The sequence below is a fragment of the Coptis chinensis genome, chromosome 3 (genome assembly GCF_015680905.1).
Source record: "Coptis chinensis isolate HL-2020 chromosome 3, ASM1568090v1, whole genome shotgun sequence".
NCBI classification, from domain to species: Eukaryota; Viridiplantae; Streptophyta; class Magnoliopsida; order Ranunculales; family Ranunculaceae; genus Coptis; species Coptis chinensis.
This window is the reverse complement of record NC_141458.1, coordinates 100,674,543-100,684,978: the sequence shown is the minus strand read 5'-3', so window position 1 is coordinate 100,684,978 and position 10,436 is coordinate 100,674,543. Positions and strand designations below refer to the sequence as shown.

The following is a 10,436-nucleotide window of genomic DNA, read 5'->3' as shown; positions in this document are numbered from 1 at the left end:
GAAATTAAAACATTTTACCTTGTTTGATGCTTATTTACTAATCACATTTCCTGCCAATAAAATAAGAATGAAAGCACAAGGAAATGCAACTATACTACAACAATTTTATATACAAGTGCACCCCCAAACCTAGAGTTTGGAATAGGTACAATACTTTGGGTTGCCTCCCAAAAAGTGCTAAGGTTTACATCGTCAGCCCGACGCAGCGGTGATTAAAGAGATGATCAATCCTGATAGACAGGATCTTCCAGAAGTACTTCCTCTACTTCTGGGGAACGAAACTCCAAAAATGGCTTCAAACGTTGACCATTTACTTTAAAAGTACTACCATCTTTTAGGTTCTCAATTGTGATTGCTCCATAAGGAGTGACATGTGTGACTATGAAAGGACCAGACCAACGAGTTTTCAATTTCCCAGGGAACAAACAAAGACGAGAATTATAAAGTAAAACTTTTTGACCAACGAAAAATTCCTTTCTCATGATTTGGTTATCATGCACCCTCTTCATATTGGCTTTGTACTTTTTAAAGAGGTCATATGCATCATTCCTAAGCTCCTCAAGCTCATTCAATTGCAACTTTCTATGGTCACTAGCCTTGACAAGGTCAAAATTAAGGCTTTTTACGGCCCAATAGGCTTTATACTCTAACTCTACAGGCAAATGACAAGGCTTACCAAAGACTAAACGATAATGTGACATACCAATGGGTGTTTTGAAAGCAGTTCTGTAGGCCCAAAGTGAATCAGGGATTCTTAAACTCCAATCTTTCCTATCTGGTCGGACCGTCTTTTCAAGAATTTGCTTAATTTCCCTATTGGAGACCTCGGCCTGGCCATTGGTCTGGGGGTGGTAAGGTAAGGCAACGTTGTGAGTAACCCCATATTTCTTCATTAAACTTTCAAAAGCCTTGTTGCAAAAGTATTTTCCCTCGTCACTAATGATAGTGCGGGGCATACCAAATCTAGCAAAAATGTGTTCCCTTAGAAAATTGACAACAACTCTGTGGTCATTGGTCCTACATGCAATAGCCTCAATCCACTTTGAGACATAGTTAATTGCCACTAAAATGTACTCAAAGCCATGGGAGTTAGGAAAAGGTCCCATAAAGTCAATACCCCACACATCAAAAACTTCCACAATCAGAATAGGGGTAAGAGGCATCATGTGTCTACGAGATATACGACCTAGGTGTTGACATTTACTACATGCTTGACAGTAAGTATGGGCATCACGAAACAATGTAGGCCAATAAAATCCGCATTGCAACACTTTTGCAACGGTCTTTTTGGAGCCAAAATGACCACCACATGCATGATCATGACAAAATGAGAGAATAGCTCTCTGTTCCCACTCAGGAATGCATCTATGTACTATCTGGTATGGACAACACTTAAAGAGGTAGGGGTCATCCCAAACAAAATATTTGGCAGTGGCCAAAAACTTAGACCTATTGTGCTTACTCCAATGATTGGGTAATTAAGTGGTGACAAGGAAGTTCACTATGTCAGCATACCATGGGGTCTGAGCAACAACCATCAAGTGCTCATCAGGAAAACTCTCATAAATAGGCCAGTTTTCAATAGCCTCAGTCATTAGCCTAGACAGATGATCGACAACTACATTTTCAGTTTCTTTTTTATCACGAATCTCAAGATCAAACTCTTGCAGCAACAAGATCCATCGGATCAATCATGGTTTGGCATCCTTCTTAGAAAGAAGATGCCTTAAAGCCGCATGATCAGAGCAAACAATCACTTTGGAACCAATCAAATAGTGTCGAAACTTATCAAAAGCAAAAACAATTGCCAACAACTCTTTCTCGGTGGTTGAGTAGTTAAGTTGGGCATCATTGAGAATTCTACTAACATAATAGATGACGTGAGGGAGTTTATCAACCTTTTGACCTAAGATTGTACCAACCGCGTAATTAGAAGCATCACACATCAACTCAAAAGGGAGTGACCAGTTAGGTGGTCGAATGATGGGTGTCGTGGTCAAATCATTTCTCAGATAGTCAAAAGCTTTGTTACAGGCCTCAGTGAAATCAAAAGGAGCATCCTTAGCAAGTAAGTTACTCAGAGGCCTAGCGATTTGGCTAAAGTCCTTTATGAACCGACGATAAAAACCCGCATGCCCTAAAAATGATCTAACATCTTTAACAGACTTGGGAATGGGTAGAGTAGAAATCACATCAATTTTAGACTTGTCAACTTGGATACCCTCACTAGAAACAACGTGACCCAAGACAATGCCTTTCTTCACCATGAAGTGGAATTTCTCCCAATTGAGGACTAAGTTTTTCTCCTCACATCTTTCTAAGACAAGACTCAGATGGTTCAAGCAATCATCAAAAGAAGAACCAAAGACAGAGAAGTCATCCATGAAAACTTCTAAAAGCCTCTCTACCATGTCAGAAAAGATAATAACCATACACCTTTGAAAAGTCGCAGGTGTATTACAAAGCCCGAAAGGCATGCGTCGATAAGCAAACGTGCCAAAAGGACAAGTAAAAGTAGTTTTTTCTTGGTCTTCTAGGGCTATAACAATCTGAAAGTAACTTGAGAAACCATCTAAGAAACAATAGAAAGCATGACCAGCTAATCTATCCAACATTTGATCAATAAACAGGAGAGGGAAATTATCTTTTCTTGTTTGTGCATTAAGCTTCCTAAAATCAATGCACATTCTCCATCCGGTTTGAACTATGGTAGGGACCAACTCATTCTTATCATTTGGGTCAACAGTTATCCCAGATTTCTTGGGTACAACTTGTACAGGGCTAACCCACTGGCTATCTGAGATGGGGTAGATGATACCTGCATCTAAGAGCTTCAAAACTTCAGCTCGGACTACCTCCTTCATGTGTGGGTTCAATCTCCTCTGGGGTTCTCTAGAAGTTTTAGCATTATCTTCCAAGTAAATTTTATGTTGAACCACTAAAGGATTAACACCTTTAATATCACTAAGGGACCAACCAATGGCAGACTTATGTTTTTTTCAAAACTTCAACTAACAAGATCTCTTGTTCATCTGATAGATCCGAGGCAACAATAACAGGGTATGTCTCATTGGGTCCTAAGAAAACATACTTGAGTTCAGCTGGCAAAGGTTTAAGTTCTGGGCTTGCTGGTGAAGGAGTAGAATCAACCTTGGGCTCACTACTAGGCTCAACCTTGGAATCAACACTGTAAATTATTTCGAGAATAGGAAAGTGGAGTGGTTCTACCTTAGCTTTCTAGTTTTCGGCCTCTAGAATAGGTGCAGAATCTAATAACTCATTCACAACAATAATAGATCCATCTATGTCAAAGTCACAAGCAAAATGGGTTAAACAGGCTTCTAATGGGTTATCCACTTGTGGGGTAGGGACCAAACTATTGAGGAGACAAACTTCACCAATATCCTCATCATCACTGAGTTTCTTTATAAGGTGGAAAACATTCACATCTGCAGACATATTCCTAAAGGACATATTCATCTCACCATTTCTACAGTTTATCAAGGCATTGGCTGTGGCTAGAAATGGTCGGCCTAAAATGATTGGAATTCTATTATCTATCGACTCATGAGTATCCAAAACTATGAAGTCTACATAGTAGTAGAAGTCAGTTACTTTGACTAAGACGTCCTCAACTATACCACGCGAAATCTTAACATATCGGTCTGCTAATTGCAAGGCGACTCTTGTGGGCTTTAAATCTTGTAGGCCCAACTCCTGATAAATAGAATAAGGTAACATGTTGACACTAGCACCAAGATCTAACAGAGCATTGCCCTTGAACTTGTCTCCAATGTGGCAAGAGACTGTAGGGCTCCCAGGGTCTTTAAGCCTAACTGTGGTTTTCTGGTGGATTAAGGATGTGGCTTGAGCAGCAAGAAAGGCTTGCTTAGGGACATGGGTGTTCCTCTTAATAGTGCACAAGTCTTTCACAAATTTCGTGTAGGATGGGATCTGCTTGCTGAATTGCACTGAGAAAAGGAATATTAATGCTCACATTTTTTAAAACCTCTATAATCTCATAAAACTGTTTATCCTTCTTATTTTGAGCAAGTCGCTCTGGGAAAGGGGCTTTTGGCATGACAATTCTAATCTGGGACTCTGGCTTAGTCTGGGAGTCATCTGGCTTTTGTTGTAGAGTCTTGGAACTCGGGGTTACAGTTGACTCAGTTTTTTTACTAGGTGGGGTTGGACTAGTGGACTCACTTGGCATCGTAACCTGATTATCAATTTGTTTCCCTGATCTTAGTGTTATGACTGCTTTCATCTCCCTAGAAAAAGTATTATCTTGAGAACTTGAAACTTCAAAGGCATTTTCCTTTGTGTTCCCCTTTGGGTTAGCTAATGGTTGACTTGGGAACGTTCCTTTCTCTCTAGCGGCTACAAGGTTAATAAGTTGACTAATCTGGTTAGACTGTTGGCTTACTTGTTGTTCAAGCTTATGGAAGGCTTCTTCCCATGGTTGTATTTGTGGTTGTTGGGATGGAACATATTGGGAACTAGAAGATAGGTTGTACTGGTTGTACTGGGCTGGATTCATGTGCTGGTTCATGGGGAATTGCTTTGTTGCCTACCTTGGTTGTTACTAGAAAAGTCTGGTGAACCTAACTGTTGGTTTTGGGGCAAATTTTGTCTCCAAGAGAAGTTAGGGTGGTTTCTCCAATCCTTGTTGTATGTTGGACTAAAAGCTCCTGGGGGTGTTCTCCTAAAATCAATAAAGGCACACACTTGTTCCATGGTGGACTCAGGTTGGTGAACAAAGATGGGACATGAATGGGCAGTGTGGTTTGGACCTGAACAAATTGTGCACGGAAAAGTGTTTGGTTCATTGTGCACACTCATCACGGAACTAGAAGTAGATGACACTTGTTGACTTTGGGCCTTATTAGATGTTAAGGCAAAAGTAGCAAACTGCTTAGTCAAATTATTCAGACTATCCAACACGGTTTTGAGTTCGTCGGGATCTCTCTTCACTTCGTACATACCTCCTTTCCTAGGTTCACTAGTCTATCTCTCGTAGATTGGGGTGGTACTAGTACTAATACCGTACCCCACTGTTGTGAATCCTCAGCTAAGTCTTGGAGGAATGTGAATGCCTCTGATCCGGTCAAATAAGTGAACTTGCCTTTGTGCATGGATTGGATCATTTGGCATTGATCTTGCAAAAGTCCTTTAGTGAAAAATTGGACTAATTGCCACTTTTCATAACCATGGTGGGGACACTTCAAAAGGAGAGTGTAAAAGCGGTCCCAACACTCATAGTAATGCTCGTTCTCAACTTGCTTAAAATCCATTATCGCCGCTCTCATCGCATTAGTTTTCGAAATGGGATAAAATTGTCCCATGAACTTTTTCAATAGCTCATCCCAGGTGCTAATGGGCTTGTCCGGGAAAGAATTAAGCCACAAAAAGGCTTTGTCTGAAAGGGGAAAATGGAAAAAGCCTCAACTTCACATTGTTCTCATCCAAATTTTGATTTTTAAAAGTACCACAAATATTGAGAAAGTTGATTATATGGGCATTTGGATCTTCATTATCCAAGCCATGAAACTGGCGTTGAGCAAGCATATTAATGATGGGCGGCCTAATCTCAAATTGAGCCACCTCCACGGGTGGGTAATTGATGCTTGAGGGTGGGTTTGAAGCAATAGGGGCAAAGTAGTCCCTTAGTTGCTTTTCAACTGGTTGATTATTTGCAGCCATGGTGAATGGTCTTGGGCTGACTGGTGGAGAGAAACTTATGATTGTGGGAGAAAAAGGTGGATTTCGCTCAGACTTATCGTATGGAGTCCAAGATCGAGTTAGCCGTTTGTTAACTCGTTTCCAACGGGGCATAAACGAATGTAAATTCTAACCTATATGCACACACACTTCCTAAACATTCACCTAGCAAACAATTTTTTTTTTTAGATGCACAATACAAATGCCAAGCAAAATGCAATAAATACTAAAGTCTGACTAAAAGGGTCCACACTTGAATCTCCGTCAAGGGAGTTTGTGTTCCTACCAAGAGCAGGGGTGTCGCCTGGGCTTTACCACTATGAATAACCGCTCACATCCACAAGGTGGTCAATGGTAACTCCAGTTGGGCTATGCGTACTCTAAGTTCACCGAACTTTCCGTATTCCACTGAAATTCTCTGGCGGTTGCACCAGTAGTCACCGAAGTGAAACCATGTGTTCCAAGAACTTGAAAAATGTTTACAGCCAACAATGGGCTTTTCCCCAGCACTCTACCCTTTAGTTGGGGTCCTATGAACACCGATCTAATTATTTGGCTCTAATCTTGGCCAAATTTTAAGTCCAGGTCCAAAACTCAAACAAGTCAGAATTAGGTGATCACTTGTAGGTCTGCCTTTAGTCAAATTGGAAATTTAAATTGACTCACAAAATTTAAAACACCCAGCACACAATATGCATTTGAACACACAAAGAACTCCTCTGACAGGGGATTCGAGGAGGGCTTAAAAATTGTACCTCATTTGCTTCCTTCTTTATGCTTTCCTTCCTCTTTCTTTCTTTCCTTTCTTTTTTTTACCTAATTTGCAATTGGAAAATCAACATTTTCACCTCTTTTTCTTCACACTTCAAGACGGCAGCGGCGCCATTTGATTTACACAAATTCTTGTCGTTTAGAATATGCAAATCAATAAATATAATTTTCTAAACCTGCAACAATTAAAAAGAACAGTGGCAAGTTAGAGTCGAACCACACCTTGAAATGGAGAAATTCGAGCGAAGAGAATTAATGAACTAATTACTAACTAGATTAATTTTAAAACAATTTTTGGATTTTTTATTTTATCAAACTAATTTAATCTAAGAATGAAAATTTAATTTCTAAATATTTTAACTAATTTAACTAAATAAGCGTTGATCAAGAAATTAATGAATGAAGAAATTCTAATGGTGAAAGACTTCAACCCTAATTAAAGAAAATATAACTTTTATATTTCCAAATGTTCATTCTCCAATATTAAAACTACATCAAACTACGACGCTTGCCAAAAGTTCGATGAATAATTTTCAATTAAAACAACATTTATAGACGCTAGTCTCATTTTAATTTCTAAGATATATATGTCCTCCAATTCTTCTAGCATTGATATTTTCGCTATCTAAGCATGGAAAATCACTTCATAGAAAAATGTATTAACCATCAAGGATAGTAAATTAAACAATAATGAAGCATGCTCTAATTAATATAAAGAAATAAATGAACTATGAGAAATACCCCAAAGTGGTGATAGAATTCATGAAAACTTGTCTCAATATATTAAATAAGAAGAACATTATTGGAACGCATTAAGCACAAAATAAATATTGGAGAATTGAAACATATAGAAATATAAAAGTTAATCTAACTCTTCGTGTTGAGGTATTCATCTTTCACCATTAAGATGGAGATTTTAGCCCGACATGCTTAAAGAATGCATAAAGGAATAGAATAAAGTAATCATTGAAACTTGAACCGATTCCTTTATTGAATTGTATGTCGAGAGCAAATTGTACACACTCTAAAACTCTTCCTCAATATGTAACAAAGATAACAAAAGATTAAAACTAGCCTAACACTGTGACGTATATTTCTTCTCCCAATTTGGATGCTTTCAATGTTAATTCTCTTATCTATTTATAGCTTCTACAAAGAATATCTTGGTACATAATATCTTCACATGAAATGGAAACAATCTTTGTGATATGGGAAAAGAATATAAGATAAAGAAATTTTGGAAATGGAATATAGAAGAGATCTTATCAAGGCATGATAAGAGAAGGAAATATAAATTGGTAATCAAATAAAGGATAAAGTGGAATGATATGGTTTTGAATTAGGAATGGAGTGATTGGCAAGAATATGGAGGATATGGTGGAATATATATAGTGGCAAAAATATAAGGTATTAATGAATGATTTGATGTGATAAAATCAATGGAATAAATGATTAATGGAAATGGGGATATTTAATGGGGTGAAAATGGTAAGGATATATAGTAGTAGTTGTGATTATCCTTTATTGATTTTCTTCTATAATTATCAATTCTCTAACATTTTCTTCCATTCTTGATAGCAGAATTGATTCTTTAAATGATCCTCTTTGGCTTATGGGCTCGGGCTTTGACCACCATCTTTATTTCCTATAAAAAAAATATTAAACCAAATTAAGAAAACATATTTTGCATGAGACTTTTCCAAAGACACATATATGTAAATAAACCTTTATGCCAAAAAAATGTGCATAATATCATGGAATAAAACAAATGTATGGTTTTACGTTAAAAATACGCAATTAAGCATAAATGATATTATAAAGTGTTTATAAAACTATATATAAAATATACCATTTTAGGCACTTATCACTAAGTTCCTTGGAAACCATAATAAGTCCATAACCACTAATTAAATGTAAGAGCATCTCTAGGTGGTGGTGGTATTTCCTTTAAATTTGAAGGCGAAATTTGGAGAAATTGAACGCAAATTTTGACCAACTCTAGGTGGTCGCAAATATCGACCACAAATTTGATTGTAGGGTCTACTACACCCGCCATTGGAAATGTCACGCGCCAGTACTACTGTCACCAAGGTTGAAAAAAGTGAAAAAAAAATATATATATATATCCACGCGACATTCTCAATGTAGCGCCCAAATTGAAAAAGTCAAAAAAAAAAAAAAAAAAAAAACGCGATATTACCACTGGCGCGGTGTGTTGGTCAAAGTAAAAAAAAAAATTTGGGGAGAAATTTGCAATAGTACGCGACATTACCATTATCGCTCCGCATCCGCATCCGAAATCTCAAATTTGCGAACAAAGATGCGGCTAGACAGGTGATGCGACCGAATTTGCTTCTACCTAGAGTTGGATTTTCGCAAAATTCTGAGTTTTAGAAGCAAATTTGAAGAATTTGGGAAGTGATATTACCACCTAGAGATGCTCTAATGTCTATAGTCTAGAATGAGTTTAATATAGAATTTACCCATAATATAATATATATATATATATATATATATATATAGTAGTTATAAATTAGTATGAGCAGCCTCTCTCGAGTGACAATTCTGTATCCGCCCCTGGTTGGATGCACACTTTAATAACAAATGATGTGTTAATTCCCCCTATTAATTACTCACCTCACCATTAGGTGATTTAGGTCATACCGTCATACGGTTGGAAATTCTCACATTTAACATTTAATTTACTTCAAACTAAATAAGTAAATGACGATTACTGTTGGTAAAACTTTTGGATGATGATACCAGAAGTCTAGGGCTCGTACTCCGCTGCCACCAAAGAGTTACTGATCTCATTTAAAATAGGTTTGTCAATATATCCTTAGATATATATTATAGCTATACCCTCTTGGCTCTATTTTTCAAGGCTTTACAGAGTCTCCAACTTTTTTTAAACTCTAATACTAATTACAGAAAAAAAAAACAAAAAAAATCCAAATCTATTTTTTGGAGCACTTTAGAGACTCCAATTTTTTCTAAACTCTATTACTAATTATAAAAAATATATAATATAAATAAATAAACAATCTCATCTAAAGTTTCACAGAATGTCCAACTTTTTCTAAAACATATAGCTAATTACGGAAAAAAACTAAATTGCAAAAAATAATATTTTCAACCAAAAACGATTTTTCTAAAATCCTTACGCCACAAAGAATAGTTTTCACACTAATCTCAGACGAAGTTTAACATAACAAAGTTTCTTTCTAGAAAATGATAATGAAACAATGAAATAACGAAAAAATGAATTGAGTTGCTTGAACATTTACTTTATGCATTTGTTAACCACACATGTAACTGGAAAAAAGGGAAAAAAAATAAACTAATCATAAAATAAGTAATAGTGTACACCAAAAACAAATAAAATTGTATTGTATGCAATATATATATGGGCATAACAAATAAAGTTGAATCAATTTGAGGTGTAAAATTTAGTCATAGTTAAGGATTTCAAAAACCACATGCTACAATAATTACGATATATTCTAATCAAATTTATGAATTTTATAATTTCCAATTTTAGCGGAATAACGAGATTCAGTTAAAACGGACGTTGGCTTAAATAAATTATATAACTATTGATTTAGTTAAAATAGACGTTGGGCTTAAATAAATTATATACCAAACCAAACCAAACCAAAACAAATTACATGTGGAAAATTAAATTATATAAAAAATAACATTACAAAATATATAATAGCAATTGGAAAAAAAAAACCCCCAATAATAACATAAAAATATATAATACTGCATGAAACCAACGTCAAAGAACAATTACCGAGAAACATAAAACTAGATGCAAATGCATTGAACTAACCTCAAATAATATTTAACTAAAATCGAAAATTGGATGCAATTGCAAACATTAAACTAATAAACTAAACTTAAAAATTAATTAATGGACAATCAAAAAAAATATTGATATA

The 10,436-nt window shown here is 36.2% G+C and overlaps 1 protein-coding gene across 1 annotated transcript; it reads right to left on the bottom strand.

Annotated features, from left to right (window-relative positions):
• Nucleotides 1-1,691: 1,691 nt before the first annotated feature.
• Nucleotides 1,692-4,540, bottom strand: LOC147512164 (uncharacterized). The gene is made up of 4 exons (XM_086598669.1): nucleotides 4,207-4,540; nucleotides 3,278-3,971; nucleotides 3,017-3,187; nucleotides 1,692-2,964 (listed from the first exon to the last, which is right to left on the bottom strand). The coding sequence occupies exons 1-4, from the start codon at nucleotides 4,538-4,540 to the stop codon at nucleotides 1,692-1,694; spliced, it is 2,472 nt and encodes an 823-aa protein (XP_086454795.1).
• Nucleotides 4,541-10,436: the final 5,896 nt, after the last annotated feature.